At 35.7% G+C, this 23,661-nt stretch overlaps 2 protein-coding genes across 2 annotated transcripts in view; one reads left to right on the top strand and one right to left on the bottom strand.

Annotated features, from left to right (window-relative positions):
- slc12a10.1 (solute carrier family 12 member 10, tandem duplicate 1) overlaps nt 1-14,440 on the top strand; it is a 46,653-nt gene extending 32,213 nt beyond the window's left edge. The window contains exons 16-26 of the mRNA XM_056460896.1: nt 18-129; nt 228-362; nt 2,432-2,538; nt 3,266-3,348; nt 5,049-5,114; nt 5,195-5,299; nt 5,413-5,524; nt 10,146-10,232; nt 11,249-11,384; nt 13,023-13,090; nt 13,284-14,440. Coding sequence (XP_056316871.1) covers nt 18-129; nt 228-362; nt 2,432-2,538; nt 3,266-3,348; nt 5,049-5,114; nt 5,195-5,299; nt 5,413-5,524; nt 10,146-10,232; nt 11,249-11,384; nt 13,023-13,090; nt 13,284-13,422 — 1,150 coding nt within the window. The 3' untranslated portion in view covers nt 13,423-14,440. The remainder of the gene's footprint in view (nt 1-17; nt 130-227; nt 363-2,431; nt 2,539-3,265; nt 3,349-5,048; nt 5,115-5,194; nt 5,300-5,412; nt 5,525-10,145; nt 10,233-11,248; nt 11,385-13,022; nt 13,091-13,283) is intronic.
- Nucleotides 14,441-20,274: 5,834 nt separating this feature from the next.
- slc12a10.3 (solute carrier family 12 member 10, tandem duplicate 3) overlaps nt 20,275-23,661 on the bottom strand; it is a 32,081-nt gene continuing 28,694 nt past the window's right edge. The window contains exons 24-26 of the mRNA XM_056460895.1: nt 22,772-22,904; nt 21,559-21,626; nt 20,275-21,134 (exon numbers count right to left, since the gene is read on the bottom strand). Of these exons, the coding sequence (XP_056316870.1) occupies nt 20,996-21,134; nt 21,559-21,626; nt 22,772-22,904 (340 nt within the window). The 3' untranslated portion in view covers nt 20,275-20,995. The remainder of the gene's footprint in view (nt 21,135-21,558; nt 21,627-22,771; nt 22,905-23,661) is intronic.

The raw sequence follows: 23,661 nt of genomic DNA, 5'->3' as shown, positions 1-23,661 counted from the left end.
ATTGTGTGATCTCTCAGGCCTCAGTGTCTCGTTCTGACCGGTCCTCCGACTCTCCGTCCTGCACTGGTGGATTTTGTGGGCTCTTTCACCAAAAATGTCAGTTTGATGATCTGTGGAGACATTCTCATGGTAAGAAACGGCTGTATGATGTTAAAAGTGTTTCAGTAAGTCCAGTCTTCCCTCAGAACAGCTGTAAATAAACCTGTGGGGATGTGTTTACTCTTCAGGAGGATGAGAAGTCCATCATGTCTGAGTGTAACACTAATGAGATGCTGAAGTGGCTCAATCAGAGGAAAGTTCGCTCCTTCTACACAGCCTTCAGATCGTCCAGTCTGAGAGAAGGAGCTCGCCATCTTCTGCAGGTTATTAGCATCAAAGCGCTTTCCCTTTACAATGATCATGTTTTAGTGCCACAATAAAAAAAATACAAAATCTAAGATTTAAATGAGAATATTTTGTGAATAAAGTCGAAATTATGGGCGTAATGTCGAAATGTTACCAGAATAAAGGCATGATGATACAACATTGAAGTCATAATATTATGAGGAAAAAAAGGTGAAATACTATGAGAATAAAGTTGAAATATTAATAGAATAAAGTTTGAATATTATAAAAATAAGGTCAAAATGTTACTAGAATAAAGTCAAAATTACAAGAATAAAGTCAAAATGCAGAGAATGAAGTCAATATATTATGAGAATAAAGTCGAAATATCATGAGTAGTCAAAATATTATGAGAATTAAGTTGAACTATTAAGAGAATAAATTTGAAATATGAAAAAAAGTTGAAATGCAGAGAATACAGTCAAAACATTATGAGAATAAAGTCGAAATTATGAGAATAAAGTTGAAATAATATGAGAATAAAGTTGAAATTTGACAAGAATAAAATCGAAAATATGAGAATAAAGTCGAAATATTTTGAGAAAAAAAGTAGAAATGATTAGAATAAAGTCGAAATTACGAGAATAAAGTCGAAATATTATGAGAATAAAGTAAAAATGCATAGAATAAAGTCTAAATTAGTAGATTAAAGTCAAAATATTATGAGAATAAAGTCAAAATTATGAGAATAAAATCGAAATAATATGAGAATAAAGTCGAAATATTTTGAGAAAAAAGTAGAAAATATTAGAATAAAGTTGAAAATATGAGAATAAAGTCAAAATATTATGAGAATAAAGTAAAAATGCAGAGAATAAAGTCTAAATTACTAGATTAAAGTCAAAGTTATGAGAATAAAGTCAAAATTTGACGAGAATAAAATCTAAATTATAAGAAAGTTGAAATATTATGGGAATAGAGTCAAAATTACAAGAATAAAGTTGAAATTACGAGAATAAAGTTGAAATATTATGAGAATAAAGTCAATGCAGAGAATAAAGTCAAAATATTACAAGAAAAGTCAAAATTATGAGAATAAATGCGAAATATTATGAGAGTAAAGTCAAAATTACGAGAATAAAGTTGAAATATTATGAGAATAAAGTAGAAATGCAGAGAAAAAAGTCAAACTATTACAAGAAAAGTCAATATTATGAGAAAAAAGTCGAAATATTACAAGAATAAAGTCAAAATTGTAAGAATAAAGTCGAAATTCCGAGAAAAATCTGAAATATTATGAGAATAAAGCCAAAATTCCAAGAATAATTTTAAAATGTTACGAGAATAAAGTCAAAATGCAAAGAATAAAGTTGCAATATTATGATAATAAAATCAAAATATTTTGAGTTTAAAGTCGATATATTATGAGAATAAAATCCAAATATGAAAAATAAAGTCAGAATAAAGTCTATATATAACGAGAATAAAGTCAAAAATGCAGGAATAAAGTTGTAATTTTTCTTTATTCTCGGAATATTTCAACTTTATTTTCGTAATTTCGGCTTTATTCTTGCAATTTTGACTTTATTCTCATAACATTTTGACTTTATTATCGTAATTTTGACTTTATTTTTGCAATTTTGACTTTATTCTCATAACATTTTGAGTTTATTCTTGTAATTTCGACTTAATGCCCATAGTATTTAGACTTTATTCGATATATTATGAAAATAACGTCGAATTTACGAGAATAAAATCGAAATGCTTTAAGAATAGTCAAAATTATGAGAATAAAATTTTCAAGATTTCAAGAATAAAGTATAAATATTACAATATATTACAAGAATAGTCCAAAATTTTGAGATTAAAGTCTTAATAATGCAAAATAAAGTCGAAATATTACAGGAATAAAATTTAAATATTACAAGAATAAAGTCAAAATGTTACGAGAATGACGTTGGAATATAACAAGAATAAAGTTGTAATGATACAAGATTAAAGTTGTAATACGAGAATAAAGTCTAAATATGACATGTGGCTTAGAGTGGGAACCCTGAATTTCAATTGTCTTTTTCTTCCCGTTTTCTTCTTGTTTCTCTTATGTAAGGCCTCTGGTTTGGGAAAGCTGAGGCCAAATATACTGGTGATGGGATTCAAAATAAACTGGCAGGAGAGCAACAGTCCAGATATCGAGGACTACATAAACACTATATAGTGAGTGACTCTGAGTATTATACACAGTCCTCATTATATTGAGCTAAAAAGAAATGAAGCACATTTCACCAGTAATGCTAACATTAAACAAACCCTCTCTTTTAAGTGAGAAGTATTAATACTTAAAAGTGTTTAAAATAAAAAATCCAATTAACATTTGATCTCATCTAATTAATAAAATCTTCATTGACAATGAAAACTGACAGGAAGATTTGGCAGGAAAGTAAAACATTTGGAGGGAAAAGTTCAAATGTGTCATTAGAAACAACAGAATGAGGGGAATCATCTGAATTATTAGAAAACTGTCAAAAACGTCATTAAACAAATCAAAACTCTATAAAAACTGTATAAATATTATAAGTATTAAAGTATTAAAATCTATAAAGTATAAAGATTAGAAGAATTTAGTGCTTTACATTTGTGTACGTATGGAAATTTAAATAAATGTGATCTTCTTTATTATAAAGCGTTATTTTAAAGTGTTTATTATAGTGTTTAATACTGATGTAAAGATGTTTATACAACATTGCATTCATTCTATGCATGTTTTCATTCATAAAATCAATTATTTTGTTTAGCTAATCTGCATTAAATTTGCATATTTGGAGGGAAAATAATAAATTTGGAGGGAAAATGTGCATTTTCTGTCTGGTTTGAAATGTTTTCCTTCAGATTCAGTTTGTTCGAAACTGAAATGAAGTATATTTCTTTCTTTTGTTTTTCTCAGTGATTCTTTCGACTCCAACCACGGCGTGTGTGTCCTCCGCATGATGGACGGACTGGACATCCGAGACGAGTTACAGACTGAAGGTACATTGTGTTTATCAGTATACAACGCATTTCTATTGCCCTTCATATTGAAAATGCTAATTGAAAAAACGCCTAAAGTAAAAGTTTCCATTTTGAAAACTCTAATATGACTCAATATATATTAGAAACATATTTTTCCTTTCATTAAAGAGAAATCGAGTGATATGACATGATGCATTAAACATTTACTCATTAGTTTGCGTGTGTTTGTTGCCTCATTACAAACATGCACATCAATTTGCAGGTTTTCACTGAATAGATTTAATCCGTATATCCTGCGTTTTGCATTATTATGAGCTGTGAAATCTCTGTAATCTTCCTAAAAGACTATCCATTTTTCAAAATAAGAGTCCCACGTGCATAGTGTGTTTAATACAAACTTAGATCATCTTCAAAACACGGGGAAAAATGGTCATTCTTGCAATCTCACTAAGAAAAGTTATGACCAATCAAACACAGCCTGGAGTGTGTAAATTAATTATTCCAGATGGATAATTGGTGTTTTATTCCGATTGGCCTAATTTTCATCTGAATTTACACTCACAGGATTTGCATGAAAACGAGGCATACAGCATGACATTTCCATGTACTGAAATCTTAATTATTCACTATGCCTAGATATATCTAGATTTTTATTCTCTAATATAATATTAATCTTGGTCCAGTAGTCAATTTGGCCTTTATTCAAAGTTCATTCATGCATATGCCACCAAAAATTAAACATTACTCACTGTTTATTTGCCCTCGATTGGTTCCATGAGTTTCTTCATTCTGTTGAACCCTAAAAAAGAATGTTGGTAAGATGTACCTATTTGACCTTCACTGCCCTAAATGGAAGTCTATTGGAAGTCAATGGCCACAGCTTTCCGTACATGGTCAATCTTGAATGTAGTCAGCATGCCTTGACATTGAAAGCTTGTATAATGCCCAAACAACTCATTCATTTTATTTTATTTTCGGCTTAGTTCCTTTATTAATCCAGGGTCGCCACAGCGGAATGAACCGCCAACTTATCCAGCACATTTTTTTACGCAGCGAATGCCCTTCCAGCCGCAACCCATCTCTGGGAAACATCCGTCCACACTCATACACTACAGACAATTTAGCCTTCCCAGTTCACCTGTATCTCCAAATCACCTTTCCCTCCAAATTTATTATTTTCCCTCCAAATATGCAAATTTTATGCAGATTAGCTAAACAAAATAATAGATTTTATGAATGAAAACATGCATAGAATGAATGCAATGTGGTGTAAACATCTTACCACATGTCTTTGGAGTGTGGGGGAAACCGGAGCACCCGGAGGAAACCCACGCAAACGCAGGGAGAACATGCAAACTCTACACAGAAACGCCAACTGATCCAGCCGTGGCTCGAACCAGCGACCTTCTTGCTGTGAGGCGACAGCACTACCTACTGCGCCACTGCGTCGCTCGCCCAAACAACTCCTTTGGTGAAATTATTAATCCGTTGTCTGTGATATGAGTAAACCTAATATCTGTTGCCATGATTTTGTAATGACTTATCGAGAAATGAGGAGTTAATGAGTCATGAAACGATGGATAACGGAAACGCCAATAGTTTTTTTTTATTGAAACCCTATCACTAAAGATTTCTTCTAATTTGTATTGGAAAATGATGTGTGTGTTTTAGTTTGCTACATGTAAAATACTGCGTTAAATGTCCTGTGTTTCTGACAGTCAATCCAGTCTTTGAGCCGGATGAACCCATCGAGTTTGATCAGCAGAATTCAGACTCTGATTCAGGTGAATAAGCCACACAAAACTATTGATTCAGTAAATATACCGTCCCTTATCTCACTTCACTGTCCGATTAATTCCTGTAGACGTGGACAACACAAAGAACACTGCGAACGATCAGATCAAAACAGTGTTTCAGACCAAACAAGGGAAGAAGACCATTGACGTGTACTGGATCTCTGATGATGGAGGTCAGATATTGTAATCATTACAAGGCGTCAGGCATCCTAATTGAGGGTTTGATAACCCTTAGTTAACATTAAACTGTTGATTAAAGCTCAGTCTCTCTCTCTCTCTGGCTCAGGTTTGACTCTGTTAGTGCCGTATCTGTTGACCAGAAGAAAACGCTGGAGACGGAGCAAAGTCAGAGTGTTTATTGTTGGAGAACAGACAACTATGGAGGACGACCGCGAAGAGTGAGACTCGTGATTCAGTCATCTGAATCATCCAGATTTTAATATATCAGAGGATTTGATCCCAAATGAATTTTTAATTCTAGATTTTGATTACTTGAATAATCTCAATTGTTATATACAATCTCACATTGTAAACGTCTGTCAGAATCAGCAGAATCATATGAATCACTGATCATCGAATGATCTGAATCACTGGAATCACTGGAAAAAGATCATTAGGGTCATTTCAAGAGGTCAAACTTAGATATTGCTTGATGCTATTAGCAGGTTTGGCATGCTTCCTTGGGAGAGAACCCTGAGCTTAGAGGTAATTGAGCCCAGGGCTCCCGCCTGGTCAATTTAATTATAAGAGGGTCCGAGATAAGGTAGGTCTCAAAAGCTCCCGCTGGTAAAGAAGAAAAAGGAGGAGATGGGGTGGAAGGGGGGATTCTTCCAAAACGAAAATAATGCAGTAGGATGAAATCGGTCTATTTAGTGTAGGCATGTATCAATCTGATTGGGTTATTGCTGGTTACGGATGGTAGACCAGCCGCGATCAATCAAAACACGTGCTACTCTCGAAATTAGTTTGTAAAACTTCTTGAATCATAAAAGTCATTGGAAAAAAAGCATTTTTTTTAATGCAAAGCTTAAATCATCTGAAAACAATTACTTTGTCATGGGGGGGCAGTTCATGAAAAGCATCCCAAATGAGAGGCCGGAGAGATATGACTTATTTATAAGTGATGACACAACAGCACATAAGAGCCCATATACTGTATTTGTGCTCATAAAGACACCCACGTTGACTTTTTCCACATTAACCCTTGTGTGGTGTTCGTATTTTTGTTACTCAGCCAGTGTTTATGGGTCTGGTGGACCCGCTAGAGTTTTAGCTTTCCAAATTAACACTATTAAACAATTTTATGTTAAATTACTCAACAAATGTTTACTTCATCCCAATTACAAGCCATATGAACAGCAAACATGGTTCATTTTCCCCTTTGTTAGATCATATTGATGAATTAATGTGCTTCTCGTTTTTTTTTATTTAAGTTTTATTAATGTTATGAAAAAAATAAAACCCCCAGATTTGTTTTTTCGTATTGTTCCCACCATGGTCATGGACATCGTCATCAGAAGCTCCTCTCACTTCCACAATCAATTGCAAGGCCCTCGCAGCAGATAATCTTTTGGCCATCTTGATCAGTTGTGATAAGGAACCACACTGGCAAAGTCTTATTCATAATATTATGCCCCTAATGTGCAGATGGGACAGAGTATGAGAAAATAAAGCTTGGTTCCCGCAAGAGAGAGGGTAAAATGTGCGGGAATGTAAGAGCAGACAGTGTTGATAGTTGAATTTTCAACAATGTTGCTACTTTGTGCGGGAGCAGGATGGGGGGTGGGGGGAAGACAGCAGCACCAGAAAGGAGGAAGAGAGAGTGTAAGAACACTGGACCTACACATTCAAGACTTTTATTAGACCAGGGTGCAGTGGACCCGAACACCTTGTATGTAATGTAAATGTGTGAGGGGAGGTACATTATGCGGTCATTGAAAATTAGTTTGGATTTATGTTCTTCACAGAAAATAAGCCAAAGCCAACGAATTTCAGGCTGAAAAAATAATTAATTATTTAATTTTTAGTTTGAAAAAAAATGAAAATGGGTCTCACAGACCCGAACACCATACAAGGGTTAAAATGATAATATGTTATATTTTGAAACTTTTTTACAAGCATATCCAAATGTTGTATTTCGAGGCACAAAATCGGTGTATTGCTTAAGTAGGCTTCTTCTGCATTTGGACACATTCATGTGTTATGTTTTAAACAGGGATGCAACGGTTATAGATTTTGGTTGTACGATTATATAGTCTGAAGAATAATCCCGGTTACACAGTTATCACCATTATTATATATTTATTAAATTTAAAACAATACTAGTTTAGAAAATCACAAAAATCAACGGTGTGTATTTTAAAGTGTTGTTTATTGCTGCTCCAAATACAGCACAAAATATTAATAAAAAACAAACAATAGTCCATTTCTCTCTTTGCACGTAAAAATAAATGAAAAAGTTTGAAAACGGCTTACTGCTAGTTAATTCAATGTGCGTGCGTATTGGAATAACTTTGTTTAGTTGCAGCAGCTTTTTCCGTGCAACAGAAATGCGGCGTTGAGAAGCCTTTAATGAATAAAAACCGGGGTTAATAGTGAAATCGGCTAATCATTGCATCCCTTTTAACGATATCAGTGCATTGTACAAAAGGCCTTTTCTACAAACATATCCAAATGTTTTCGGCTGCTCGCACCACTCGCTTAATGTCAGGTGACTCACACTCTGTGCCTTTAACTGCAGCTTGTGCTGTATTGAACAGACGCATGTCCCTTCATAACAATATCGGCCATTTTTTCAACTGAACTAATTTAATTTTGGATGTCTTTGTCACACTAATAGCCCTGAATATTAGTGAATAGCCCTGCTCTAGAGCATAGATCTCAAACTGGATTCCTGGAGGGCCGCAGCTCTGCACAGTTTTGCTCCAACCCTAATCAAACACAGCTGATCCAGCTAATCAAGGTGTTCTACTAGAGACTATTAAGCAGGTGGGAGATGGAGGTCGTTGGAGCTAAACTCTGCAGAGCTGCGGCCCTCCAGGAGTTGAGTTTGAGACCACTGCTCTAGTGTCCACACAATACATTTTCAATTAAACATGCATATTTTTATCTCTGTTTTGGCCTTCCCTCCACACTGAGATGGCTTTTTTAGAAAACAAAAATATATCGTTTTGAAAACGCTGTCCAAAGCAGTCATGTGACCAATTCAGCTAGCATGGTGGGCAACGTTGTTTTGGATGCTGTCCGTTTTGACAGCTTTATTAAGGATGAATGTCAGTTTGTAGATGCTCCATACTGCCTCTCTTCAAAGCACAGGGAATATTTACTGGAAGCTGTTGGTCAAACCACAGTTACGACATTTTGTCGCAATGCTATGCTGATGACACCCAGCTATACCTCTCTTTTCACCCTGATGATCCCTCGGTTCCAGCTCGCATTTCAGCCTGCCTGTCAGACATTTCACACTGGATGAAAGATCATCATCTTCAGCTTCAGCTTAACCTCACGAAAACGGAAATGCTTGAAGTTTCTGCCAACCAGACTCTACACCATAACTTCTCAATCCAGATGGATGGAGCAACCATCACTGCATCCAAAATGGTAAAAAGCCTTGGAGTAACGATTGATGACCAACTGAACTTCTCTGAGCACATTTCTTGAACTGCTCGATCTTGCAGATTTGCACTCTATAACATCAGAAAGGTCCGACCCTTCATATCTGAACATGCAGCTCAACTCATTGATCAAGCTCTTGTTCTCTCCAAACTGGATTATTGCAACTCTCTACTAGCCGGGCTTCCAGCTAATTCTATCAAACCTCTTCAGCTGCTTCAGAACGCAGCAGCACGACTGGTCTTTGATGAACCCAAAAGAGCACATGTCACTCCGCTACTCACCCGTTTGCACTGGCTGCCAGTTGCTGCTCGCATCAAATTCAAAGCTCTGATGTTTGCTTACAAAGCGACCTCTGGCTTTGCTCCTTCATATCTGCTCTCACTTCTGCAGATGTATGTGCCCTCCAGAAACTTGCGTTCTGTGAATGAACGTCGCCTCGTGGTTCCATCCCTAAGAGGGAAGAAATCACTTTCCCGAACTCTCACATTCAATCTGCCCAGTTGGTGGAATGAACTCCCTAACTGCATCAGAACAGCAGAGTCACTTGCTGTCTTCAAGAAACGACTAAAAACTCAATTATTTAGTCTCCACTTTCCTTCCTAATCTGTAACTGCCTCTCTGGCTATACCACTAACTGTGCCCTCTCTCTCTCTCTCTCTCAAAAAAAAAAAAAAACTTACATTACTAATGCTTTGCTTCTTAGACTCTTGCACACCTGAAACTTGTCTATAGCACTTGTTCACTGCTGCTCTTATAGTTGTGTAAATTGCTTCCTTGTCCTCATTTGTAAGTCGCTTTGGATAAAAGCGTCTGCTAAATGACTAAATGTAAATGTAAATGTAAATGTTTCAAAGAGATGTAAAGTAAATAAACGACAGGCAGAAATGACGGGGAAAATTGTCTCCATGCATCCAAAGTACATGAATGAAAGCGGTTTCAGTCATTTTAGTGTGGATGATTTTTAGCATATTTATGCAGATTACTGTAGACATAGCTTTAGTAAACATAAGTCAAAAATATCAATATGAACTCAAAAATCTCTCATTAAATTAACCCAACATCAAATATATTACTAATTATTAATATTGAAATTAATTGTTCATTGGAAAATCATTTCATTGTTTAAATATTTATAATCATCAAGTTTAGAGTAAGGAAAGTATAAATCACTGAAGGTGGTTCATTTTGCTGGGGTGACCCCTGGTAATTCAGGCACTGAGCCAAAGGAAAATTAATGAATCAAAAAAAAAATAAAAATACATTTAATAAAAACAATTTAAAGCATCTAGGTGTCTGCATCGTGATTACGGTTGTATATTTTACATTCACGACTCTCTGCAGTGATTTGTTCATGACTATTTATCATTAAATTGATCTATTAATAAAACCTCTTCTCGTGCTCAGAATGAAGACTTTGCTCCAGCGTTTCCGACTGGACGTTCATGATGTGATTGTGATGACGGACAGCAAACGACAACCGCTTGCTAAAAAGTAGGTCAACCGCAATCATTTCAAGCAGTCGATCATAATGGGCTATATGCACAGCTAGGGTTTTTCAGCCAACGGTAAACTTTTGGTGAAAGGTTTATGTAACTATTTTCAATTGAATAGAGTTCCTTTAACAGAATCGATGTTGTATTGTACTTAAAATACAATCAGTTAAATGCTTAACCTTAAGCATTCATTTAGCTGTTCTTAAGACTTAAGCATTCATTTAGTTGTTCTTAAGACTTAAGCATTCATTTAGTTGTTCAAGCATAAAACGAGATCCCTGCTAAAAAAAAAACAGCTTAAACCAGCCTAGGCTGGTTGGCTGGTTTTAGCTGGTTGACCAGCCTGGTCTTAGAGGGGTTTTGGCCATTTCCAGGCTGGTATCCAGCCATTTCCAGGCTGGTCTCAGTTGGTCAGACTGGAAAATGACCAGCTAAAACCAGCTTGACCAGCCTAGCTAGGCTGGGAGCCCAGCCAAAACCAGCTATGTCCAGCTTAAACCAGCGTGGTCAAGCTGGTTTTAGCTGGATTTAGCTGGTCATTTTCCAGCTTGACCAGCTAAGACCAGGCTGAAAATGGCTGGAAACGGCCAAAACCCCTCTAAAACCAGGCTGGTCAACCAGCTAAAACCAGCCAACCCTAGGCTGGTTTAAGATGGATTTTTCAGCAGGGATGAAAGACCATCTAAACACAAACGCTGTCAGTAGCAGCAGTCTAGCACAGAAAATACCGGGGTAAATACTGGGGTAAAATAAATTTTCCAAATTTTAAAGGCATGGCGTGGAAATATTTGATTTAATGCTGTGCTTCGTGTCCGGTCTGATGCTCACTTTATATCATATATCAATAGGCAGCGAAGATCTTTAATTTTTAAAGAAGTCATATCTTAAACGTGGTGATTTTGACCTGATCTGGCTGAATAAAAACTGAAAGTCTGTGTAAATTCACCATTCAGTCAAGAAGACAATGTAGTCCACTGATGTTTTCCCATGCTTATTGATATTTGTTTTGATTAGCATGCAGCGTTTCGAGGACACTGTCGCCCCCTTCAGGCTGAATGATGCACAGCTGGACGAGCAGACGGCACAGCAGCAGAGAAGAGAGAACCCATGGAAAGTCACGGACAAACAGATGGACGCGCTGAGACTCAAGGTGTGTGTTTGACCTGCTTACAAAAATATCATCATTTGATAATGTTACCAAAATATTAGGAAACCGTCAGAATTAATCAATGTCACCTGAATGTATTTACTTACAAATGTCCTACACTGCAAAACATGTACCAGTGGTGTTTTGGCTTAATGTATTGAGCTATTATTATATTTATTTATTATCCCTCCAGCAAAGATTTCAATTCTTTTCCAATGGGTTTTTAATTTTCCCAAGAGATGTTTAATAGAGGCCCCGTTTACACTGTCAGGTCTTGACTCCCAATTCCGATTTGCTGCCTATATCAGATTTATTTGTCTGTCTGTTTACACGTTCTTTTAATCGTGACCCATATACGATTCATGTGTCTACACTTGCCATACAATTTACGATGTCGCACATGCATAAACGCGGGGTCTAGCATCTGCACCACACTAGCCACGATGGAAGAAATTCTCTTGCTTTTAGCTCTGCGAATTATGCTAAGTTCGCCCAACTTTAAAATTATTTTGAGGCGGAGGAGGAAAAGGCCATCATCGCAGCTTGTGTGTGAGGGAGCCGTAGGTGAAGACATGGAGGCTGATTGAATCCAAACGCTGGAGGTTTATTAAGTGAACAGCGAACATAAAACAAAGGCAGAAATGTAATCCAAAACCAGGCTACGTCAAGCTAACAAAGAGGCAGTGCGAAAAAAAGCAAACAAGGCAGAGTCCAAAATCCAAAAAGCAGCGGTCAAAAGGCAGGCAAAAAAGGTCGTAACACAATGGCAAACACAACAGTAGGAAACCGCTTGGTAAGGCAGTGGAACTGGCAATACTTCACAAAAAACAGACATAAACAGTGGCTTATATAGGGTGGCTACCAGGAAGTACCGCCGAGGAAGTACCCAGTCAATATTCGGGAGAGAGCTCCCTCTGGTAGACGGATGAATGGTAATCTACCACATTTGTTACATTGTGCCTGTGGTTTATATATGGTAGAGGTCACCAAACTTGTTCCTGGAGGGCCGGTGTCCTGCAGATTTTAGCTCCAACCCTAATCAAACACACCTGAACAAGCTAATCAAGGTATTACTAGGTGTACTTGAAACACCCAGGCAGGTGTGTTGAGGCAAGTTGGAGCTAAACCCTGCAGAGACACCGGCCCTCCAGGACCAAGATTGGTGACCCCTGATATATGGTTTTCTCCACCATTTAGAGGACTTTTTGGGTACGAGACAGATCTTAGGTCTGGTGGAAGCAAATTGTGGTGACTGACCACTTTCCTCCATGTTTCCTCAGTTGTTGTTTACCGCGTCAGCGTCTCCACACACACTCTTCCTTCTACACTCTCAGAAATAAAGGTACGCGAGCTGTCACTGGGGTGGTACCTTTTCAAAAGGTACAAATTTGTACCTAAAAGGTCCATATTAATACCTTAGGGGTACATATTGGTTCCTAAAAAGTACAAAAGTGTTCCAGAATATTCCAGAAAATATATGCTGGAATAGTTGGTGGTTCATTCCGCTGTGGTGACCCCTGATAAATAAGGGACTCATCCGAAGGACAATGAAAGGATGAATGAATTATCTTCTGGCTGGAGCTGTATCCCTTCTAGCAACATCCACTGAAAGCTCACGATGCTTCCTTCATATTTTGACAGTCGGAGAGGAAAGTGCGTCTGAACGAGATCATTCGGAGGAATTCCAAACACGCCGCTCTGGTTCTAGTGTGAGTATTGACCGTCAAACCATTACCTATTGTCTGCTTCTGGTCAATATGTAATTCATACACAAACAAAGCGCAATCTGATAATATTGGAGCCGCATCAATCATTCACATTCAAAATATAAGGCTCGTAAACGGAGGGTAAACACAGATGTTAATTATTAATGAGTGTGTGTGTGTGTGTGTGTGTGTTCAGGTCTCTCCCCGTCCCGCAGGCTGATTGTCCCAGCTCTCTTTACATGGCTTGGTTGGACACGCTGAGCTGCGGTTTACACTGTCCAGTTCTGCTCATTCGGGGAAACCAGCAGAACGTCATGACCTTCTACTGCCAGTAAAAACACCAACAGCAGATTTACAGTTGAAGGCAGAATTATATAACCCCCCTGATTATGTTTCCAACACATTTCTAATCATAATAGCTTTAATAACTCATCTCTAATAACTGATTTATTTTCTCTTTGCCATGATGACAGCACATAATATTTGACTAGATATTCTTCAAGATACTAGTATTCAGCTTAAAGTGATATTTAAAGGCTTAACTAGGTTAATTAGGGTAAAGTTAGGGTAATTAGGCAAGTCATTGTATAACAGTGGTTAGTTCTGGAGACAATCCAAAACTAATATTGATGAAGGGGGCTAATAATATTGAGCTTAAAATCTAGCAAGCTTTTGTTCTAGCCGAACAAATAAAACAACTAAGACTTTCCCCAGAAGAAAAAATATTATAGAAAATACTCTGAAAATCTCCTGAATCTGTTAAATATTATTTGGGGAATATTTGAAAGAATAATAAATTCACAGGAGGACTAATTTTGACTTCACTTGTACACACTCTTTCTGGCTCCTTCATGCCATACACTACATTACTTTATGTTCATTTTCATGCACTGGTCAGTTTTGAGATACCGGGGTTTGATGAAACATCCTACATATTTTTTTTTTCATTGTATTTTCAACTGTAAATTCACATCATTTATTTTCTCTGCAGATTTTACACACATCAGATTAATAAACTGTATCTACTTTCTTTACTGTGGAGTTTGTGCATGTAACATTTAGTTGATCTTTCTTTTGTTTTTGTTTTGTTTTCTGTTTGTTGATTGTTTTCTGAGTTATGCAGTGGTAAAATTAGATCTCCCAAATCTCTTCTGTAAAAACCGTTGCTTAAATATGGCAGTGAAATGAAATGGTTATTTTGAGCCGGGCTTTTATACAATTATTCGAATTTATCTTCTGGAAATTTCTGCAAAGTAGTCCATCTTTAACTAGATAAAGGTTCATGTGTGTATTTGAATGTAATATTTCAGAAAAAAAAAAAAGTTTTGCATTCCTAATGTAATCAATTAAACAGTAAAGTGGTGATTTTATATATATATATATATATATATATATATATATATATATATATATATATATATATATAAAGGGGCGACGCAGTGGTGCAGTAGGTAGTGCTGTCGCCTCACAGCAAGAAAGTCTCTGGTTCGAGCCTCGGCTGGGTCAGTTGGCGTTTCTGTGTGGAGTTTGCATGTTTTCCTTGCGTTTGTGTGGGTGTCCTCCGTGTGCTCCGGTTTCCCCCACAGTCAAAGACATGCGGTACAGGTGAATTCGGAAGGCTAAATGGCCTGTAGTGTATGAGTGTGAGTGTGTATGGATGTTTCCCAGAGATAGGTTGCGGCTGGAAGGGCATCCGCTATGTAAAACATATGCTGGATAAGTTGGCGGTTCATTCCGCTGTGGCGACCCCAGATTAAGCCAAAAAGAAAATGAATGAATGAATATATATGTGTATATATATATATATATATATATATATATATATATATATATATATATATATATATATATATATATATATATATATATATATATATATATAAGGGGCGACGCAGTGGTGCATATATATATGTAGTTAGATTTGAGTTATATTTTAACCCTATATTTACCAGTGGTGTTTAATATATACAGTTGAAGACAAAATAATTAGCCCTCCTGTTTTAATTTTTTTTTTTAATATATTTCCCATGTGCTGAATAAGAGAGAAGATTTTTTTGAACACAGTTAAACATTTTAAAGCCATTTTTATTTAATTTTAAAGGTTTTTTTTAAAACCAAAATTTCTTTTGTCTTTGTCAAGATGACAGCACATAATATTACACTAATTCAGGACTAGTATTCAGCTTAAAGTGACATTTAAAGGCTTAACTAGGTTAATTAGGTCAATTAGGCAAGCCGTTGGACAACAGTGGTTTATTCTGTTGACAATCAAAAACAAATAATTGACTCTGACTATAAACTTTTTTTATTCCAGCCAAAGTAAAAGAAATAAAATCTTTATCCAGAAGAAAACTATAATATGAAATAGTGTGAAGGAATAATTTTGTCTTCAACTGTATGTTTTGTAGACTGACATGAATCGTCTTTGTTGTTTTGCAGTAAAATTTCTCTTTAAAGAGGTACAGCAGTCTTAAGACACTTTAAAATGTACACAAGTTGCAAGTCCACAATTTCATAAATCAAGTCTAAATTTATGATTGGATTTTACTTTATTGTACTGCATTTTACATTCATGCATTTTTTTCTAATGCTTTTGTCCATTGCATTTATGTTCTACATTATTATGCAAGTTCGCTGAGAATCAAACCCCTGACCTTGGAAATGAACAATCTGTAAGTTTGATTTGTTTTATTTGGACGCACATTTAAAAAATGAATCATTTGAGGAAAAGGAAAATGTACCCGCATAAGTGTAATGAGCCAACATGAACCAAATATTGCTAAAGATTTTATGTCAGTGTGATGACATGTCAGTTTGACATACAGTTAAAGTCAGAATTTTTAGCCCCCCTGTTTATTTTTTTTACCCGTTTTCTGTTTAACCGAGAGATTTTTTTTCAACTCATTTCTAATCATAATAGTTTTAATAACTCATCTCTAATAACTGATTTCTTTTCTCTTTGTCATGATGACAGTAAATAATATTAGACTAGATATTCTTCAAGACACTTCTATACAGCTTAAAGTGACATTTAAAGGCTTAACTAGGTTAGTTAAGTTAACTAGGCAGGTTAGGGTAATTAGGCAAGTTATTGTATAAAGATGGTTTGTTCTGCAGGCTATCAAGAAAAAAAAAATAGCCTAAAAGGGCTAATAATTTTGTCCTTAAAATGGCTTTTAAAAAATTAAAAACTGCTTTTATTCTAGCCGAAATAAAACAAATAAGACTTTCTCCAGAAGAAAAAATATTATCAGACATACTGTGAAAATTTCCTTGCTCTGTTAAACATAATTTGGGAAATATTTAAAAAACAGAAAGAAAATTCAAAGGGGGCTAATAATTCTGACCTCAACTGTATATCAAACTGAAACTGAATATTGAGTAGCGGGCGGGGCTTTATTTATGGGCTCCACCTCTCATCTTTCACTCACAGCAAACTAATGGTTTGAAGGGCATGGCTAAGCATATTTCGCCCAATCAGAGATGGACTGTCTTCACAGATTTTGATTAAATATTAACAAAACAAACTGTTTTTATTTTCAATTAATTGTTCAACTTAAGACAAACAATGTATGCTAGCAAAATAAACATTGATTTCATGCTGACTTTATGTATGTTGAATGTGTTTTTGGCACAAATATCATTTAGCTTATAGCTCTCATTTGTGAAATAATTTGTGTTTCGGTAATGTAAGGTGAAGGGATGCAGTTGCTGTATTTTAAATGTGAAATTTCTTCACTTGTTTATTTTAAATGATAATTGTTTGGAGCTTTTAAAGGTGAAGCTGCATAGAGAAACACACAAACACCCCAATGCAATGTTTAGTTCATGCGCAATTTATTCTGTATAAGTTGTAACGCTTAATTATTTCCATGTGATTGAACAGCTCTTATAACTTATTTCATTTTAAACTCGGTGTAATGAGACAATCGATGAAAATTGAGATGTTCATTGTGCTAAATTGTATTTTTCACATTGAAAAGCTGATCAGGAACACGTAATTCTCAATAATCTATATTTATATGGGGTTTAAAAAAAGCTTAATTATTCATGACAATGTTTTGCTCAATGAAATGTCATTTTACAAAGCTTGAACAAATAAACATATTCTTATGCTAATATAATTGTGTCTTGTTTAAATCGCATTAACCCCCATCGTATCTCTAATGCATTTGTATTGCAATCTCAAGCTGAATGTGTTTATTGCAAACTGAGCTGCATCATTATACAATATAAACATAAGAAATATACATATGCATTAATGCAATCATTGCACAAGAGAATTAAGCAGCTCATTTCATTTCAGCAGGTTGGGCCTGTAATCACAAAACATTTCATCTCATTAGTAAGAGTTATAAAAGTTTGTTTTGACACTTTTAAGTGTGTGTACTGTGTATATATTTTTATCCCCACGGTGTTTAACTAGTGCCATGAACTGAAGCCTAGGAGAACACTTGAGCAAATTACTCTTACAGACAGGGGCGTTGCTAGACATAAAGCTCTACTGGGGCACGTGCCCCCCCCTTCCCCCTCCCCTCAAAAAAAAAAAAAAAAAAAAAAAAAATATATATATATATATATATATATATATATATATATAAGACATTTGACCAGCCTTTTAGCAAAGCCTATATTAATATACTGATATTCCTGTGCGATTTTATATATATATATATATATATATATATATATATATATATATATATATATATTTTATTTTATTTATTTTTTTATTTTATTTTTATTTGAGGGGAGGGGGGATTTTATATATATTAAATCGCACAGGAATATCAGTATGTTAATATAGGCTTTGCTAAAAGGCTGGTCAAATGTCTTTTTTACAGAAGCTAACAGACACACAAGCTGCGACCACAGTGATGAGTCAACAATCGCATATATTTTGACTTATTTAAAGTAGGATATAGGCTATAGCATAGTAATTTTGTGTAAAGAAGTTTATAAAAAATGTAGCCAATATATCACAGGGGTTTGTGTAGCAGCAGTTACAGTGGAGCATTATCCTTTTTTCCCGTGGAGCGAAACAAACACTGCACAGTTGTGTAGCGGATGGAGACGCACAAAAATATACAATTCAGATATTTTTTACAATTAACGCATTTCGTTTTGTACAATTTGTATCTTAGTTTTTGTCGGTCAGTAATCTACAAAATAAACAATAATAACAAATAAACTTTGAGGTGAAGCCATGTGCCTCAGGGCCTATCTACTGAAAGGGTTACCTACAACCTTAACGTCCCTGCTAGCGCATATATAGCCTATATTGTAACCCTTTCAATAGATAGACATCATCAATGACATATTAAGCATGGACATTTAAAGGATAAGTTATGCTTTGCGCTGTGAGATGCGTCCATAACTTTACACATTAAAGTAATAATCAAGTGTGCGCAGGTTATGTACCTTATGGAGTCACTCTCTTAATATTGGATATTTAAGAAGCAGAAAACGCTGTTATGAAACAAACTCTCTTATATCTGCTGGTGCTGCTATTAATACGCAGATCTCGGTTATGCTGGTGCAGCCGTTAATACACGGTTCAGGTAATCAAAAAGCCAGCTCGCCTATATGATGTTTAATTATGGGTGGGTCGCAGGTGGATAAGTTCAATCATTGGTTATGCAGACCACTTTGCCTAAAATATCAAAAAGTTCAAACGCTTTGATTAAAGCGAAACTGACCGATCAATGGATGTTTGTCATAAAGATTGATAATATAGGCTGCTCTTTTAATTTTGATCATACAGTTAACAAAGATTCAATATTCGAAACTGAATATTTCACTTTTATTTTATTTATATTACGATTGTATTTAACAGACCAGTTTGTGTTTTGGCCGCGGCATATAGCGGACCCTGAGGCACATCGCTTCACTTCAGTTTATTAGTTATTCTTGTTTATTTTGTAAATAACTGACCCACAAAAACTAAGATACAAATTGTACAAAACAAAATTCGTTCAAAGAATATTTTTCTATATATAATTAATATATATTTTTGTGCGTCTCCATCCGCTATCTGTGCAGTGTTTGTTTCGCTCCACTGGAAAAAAGGATTTAATTAATGCTCCCGTAATTGTTGCTACACAAACCCCTGTGATATATTAGCTACATATTTTTATAAATGTCTTTACACAAAATTACTATATGCTATAGCCTATAGCCTACTTTAAATAAGTCAAAATATTTGCATTGTTGACTCATCACCGGTCGCAGCATGCGCGTCTGTTAGCTTCTGTAAAAAAGACATTTGACCAGCCTTTTAGCAAAGCCTATATTAATATACTGATATTCCTGTGCCAGTTTGACACTGTAAATTAAACTGAGAATAGTTTAACTACTTCACAACACTCCGTCACCTGAACTCAGCGCGAGGGCGAAGGAGAAAAGTGCAGCGCTGAGGTAAAATCATATTCTCAAGTCATAATCTTTAAAATAATTATAAATAAAAGTATTCTTATTATTATACATTATTTTATATACATATTATTATTCTTATATACATATTATTATTCTTCTAAATAATCTTAAATGTAACTGGAAAACAATGTTAAGACAACTGGAGTGATGCTAAGATCATTTAAGAAATTACTTTTGCATAAATATTAATTTCATTTTAATGAAATTCTATTGACAATTCAATAAAATACAAAAAAAAAAGATGTGTTATAGGATTATCTGTTGTAGACTTGACACATGGCAGATAATTAGGTTTGTTAAGTCTTACCTCCCTGACTCGTCATCCCTCCTTTTTGCTTCATGCAAAAAAAAATCTATCAGGATGCATGCTTAGTAAGATCACCATCATATTGTTTAAACTTTAGTTTTGTCCACTTGCAAAGCTGTTATGCTGGTTTTACGACGCATGAGCGGCACGTATACAAGCAGGTAGCCGTCTTTTTTGGCGCGCATGTTTACTACCCGGACTCTCAGAGCAGCGTGCAAGAGGCGCGCCTGTTCTTTGTGCACACGCGGAGATGCGTCAGTTTGCTTTATGATTAAACACATTGCTTTCACCAGCGTTGGTTCGGTTGCATTTAGAGAATAACGTCTTTATTTCGGAATTACCACTCTTAATAAATACACTTACATATGAAGTAAATCATACCTCAATGCATTTACTGGGGCACTGGAGATTTTTACTGGGGCACGTGCCTCAGTGAATTGGGTCTAGCGACGCCCCTGCTTACAGAGATTGTGATGTTGTTTGATGCTAAATTGCTTTTAATTGTTTAAATTAAACTTACTGAATGATATTAAAGTGATGTTTACACCAGTTCTGCATTTTGAAATCTCTGCAACAGCTGGAGGTGTGTAGTCCACAGCATGTTACTGCAATGTTTACAGTGCTGATCCTATACTTCCGGGTGTCTTCTCACCGCTCGCTTTGGTTATTTAAAATGGCGGCCGCGTGAAATAAGCGTATAGGTGAACTGGATGAACTTAATTTACCGTAGTGTGTACGTGTGAATAGCAGAGTGTATGGGTGTTTCCCAGTACTGGGTTGCAGCTGGAAGGAAATCCGCTGTCTAAAACATATGCTGGATAAGTTGGCGGTTCATTTCGCTGTCGCGACCTCTGATAAATAAAATGACTAAGCCGAAGGAAAACAAGTGAATGAATGAATCCGGAGTCTCTTCTCCACTGTTAATGTGTCATTGATTTATCTGGTTTTAGTGCTAAAACACTTGATGAAATACATTAAGAATAAATATTTAGGGTTGACACATATGTTACTTAAAAACAATTCTCTTAAATCAGCAATTAGTAGCAACTTTTAGAGGTAAGATGTTTTGTGAATACAGACCCAAGTTTACCACAAAGTTGAGCATATTTCCATTGCTCTATGTGACTGCAGCTTTATGTGCAGATATCAATGTTTGATGATGAGTTTTACTGGCAGTAGAAGGTCATGACGTTCTCTTGGTTTCCTCGGATGAGCAGGGCAGGACAGTGTATCCCGAAACTCAGCGCCTCCATCCAGGCCATATAGAGAGAGCTGGGACAGTTGAGATCCGGCACTGGGAGAGAACTGAAACACAAACACACACACTCTCGTCTTTGCTTGTGTGAACTGCGAGGACACTCCATAGGTTTCCATTGACTTTATACTTCACAAAGTGTGTTTTGATCACCCGACCCCAATCTGAAACAGTGTGTGTTTCCAACACAATCTCACGGCAATTCGTAACTTTTTTTTTAGTGGCTAATTCGTACGAATTCGTACGATCTAATTCGTACAATTTAGTACGATTTGCTCATCCTCCAATGACGGTTGGGTTTAGGGGCGGGGTTAGGTGCCACGCCTCCTTTTTAAAATCGTACCATTTCGTACGACTGAACTCGTACGAATTCGTACGAATTAGCCACTAAACTGTCAAAACGTAAAATACTTACGTTTTCTCGTGAGATCAGGCTGGTATTTCTATGTATATCAAAAACTGTGCTGTACTTACACTACAACCAGAGCAGCGTGGGTGGAGTTCTTCTTGATGATTTCATTTAGTCGCACCGTCCTCTCAATCTGAAGATAAAACACACATGAAAATATACTAGTTGTTAATAGTAAAATACTGTCATGTTTTTCAATAGTAAAGTAGGTACTTGAGATAGTCTGTTTTTTAATCCTGTAGGTGTTACAATAGCAACTGTAAGACGAAAACAACAGATTAATGCAAGGACTCTTTTCAATTAAAAAAAGTTAATTATGACAAATGACAAATAATTTTGAACAAATAACCCAATACTGAAGTTTTGTATAACTACAGGCAGAGTGTGAATTGTACATTGACAACAAGGGGGGGTGGGGGGGGGTCCAACCTTTTTAATAATGTTGGTTTGTGTAAAACATGCTTCAGTCATTTATTTATTTAAATTACATTTAATTTATTAATGAAACGTGTTTAAGTTTTCAGTGCTTTGAGGGCTATTCAATGTATTCTGACCTACAGAAACCTCTGATTAGCTATTTCAGACGCTATATGCATCTAATTTGACAATTTTAGGCTAGATACAAACACCTTTTTTATGACTTGTGAACACTTATGTTGTCTATCGATGATGTAGATCTGCCGGTTTCACACTGTTGAATGTTTTCTTGCATAGCATGATTATGCATTCACAATGGTCTGACTGAACCCTTATTGGGGTGGTCAAATGTGTATTTATCTTATATATTATATTAATCATTAACGTTATTATTTCAAATACAGATCAGAGCAAACTATTTCTCACTATTAAAGGGCTGACACCACAAACGTCTTGTTTTGATGCCCTTCAGGGGGGATCAAGCATTAATTAGGGGGTCAATCTTTTCCAAACCTGCCTGTAATTCGCACCCTGACTATTATTATATTACAATATACCACGGTTTACTGTAGTAAAAACTAAAGTATACTTATTACAGTTTCCACTATTGTTAATACTACAGTATGCTGAGCAATCATTAACAAAGTGTGGTAAATAGTATAATATATTATACACAGTATAATACACTTTACTATAGTATACTTCAAAAACACTATAGTATTTACTAAAAAATGACAATAGACACACACACAAACATACGCACACACACACGCACGCACGCACGCACGCACGCACGCACGCACGCACGCATGCACGCACGCACACACACACACACACACACACACACACACACACACACACCTTGGGTCTAATAGCCTCCAGATCCTTGTCAGAAACCGTCCACGGATTGAGTCTCCTGAACTCCTGCAGGTCTCCCCTGGTGTGTTCTTCGGTCAGCCTGAAGGGGGCGATGGAGTCCTCATACCGCTGCAAACTACACAATCACAGGAGAAACGGAATAAAAGAAGAAGAAAAAAGCCCGCGATTTTTCCAAATATTCATAAACGACGGCGTTTGAAATGGATTATGACCAGGAAACCTAAAGATAAGTTTGATTCCTCAGTGTCTGACTTAAAGGACAACGAAGACAGTTAATATTTAGTGATATTATTGATTTAACTGTTTTGACACAAACTGGTGGGAACAAAATGTGATCTGAAGTGAACTGGATGGTGACATATTTGTATGAATTTGTAACGTCATTGACACGGTTATATAACTGTTCTTTATCAATATTTAACCTGTATTCAAATATTTAACATAATCTAACCACGATATGAAACTTTGGTGGTTTAAAAACTGCTTTACATTAGCCCTTAAGCCTTTGGTTAATGGAAATAAATCATAAAAATCTAAGTTTACAGGGGGAAAATATGTCAAAATGAATAAATAATTTAAAATATATAATTGTAAAAGTATTAGATTTTATGCATATTTTAACAGATTTCTTTACCACCATCAGTCATTGATGGAAAAACTCCCAAAAAGTCATTAGATTCAAGGATTTTAGGGTATAAGATTCTGGCAGTATGATAACCTTGGATAAAAACATCACAGTATTGTGATTACTACCCTAAAATATATTGTTTTTAAATGTCTGGGTAAAAAACAAAAACATTTTCCCCTTTGAAAACAATATATTTAATTGTTTGAAAGATTTTAAATATTTTGGGACAGGAAACATGTCAGGC

This window comes from Danio aesculapii, chromosome 7 (assembly GCF_903798145.1).
Source record: "Danio aesculapii chromosome 7, fDanAes4.1, whole genome shotgun sequence".
In the NCBI taxonomy this organism is placed as follows: Eukaryota; Metazoa; Chordata; class Actinopteri; order Cypriniformes; family Danionidae; genus Danio; species Danio aesculapii.
This window is presented reverse-complemented; position numbering and strand designations above follow the sequence as displayed.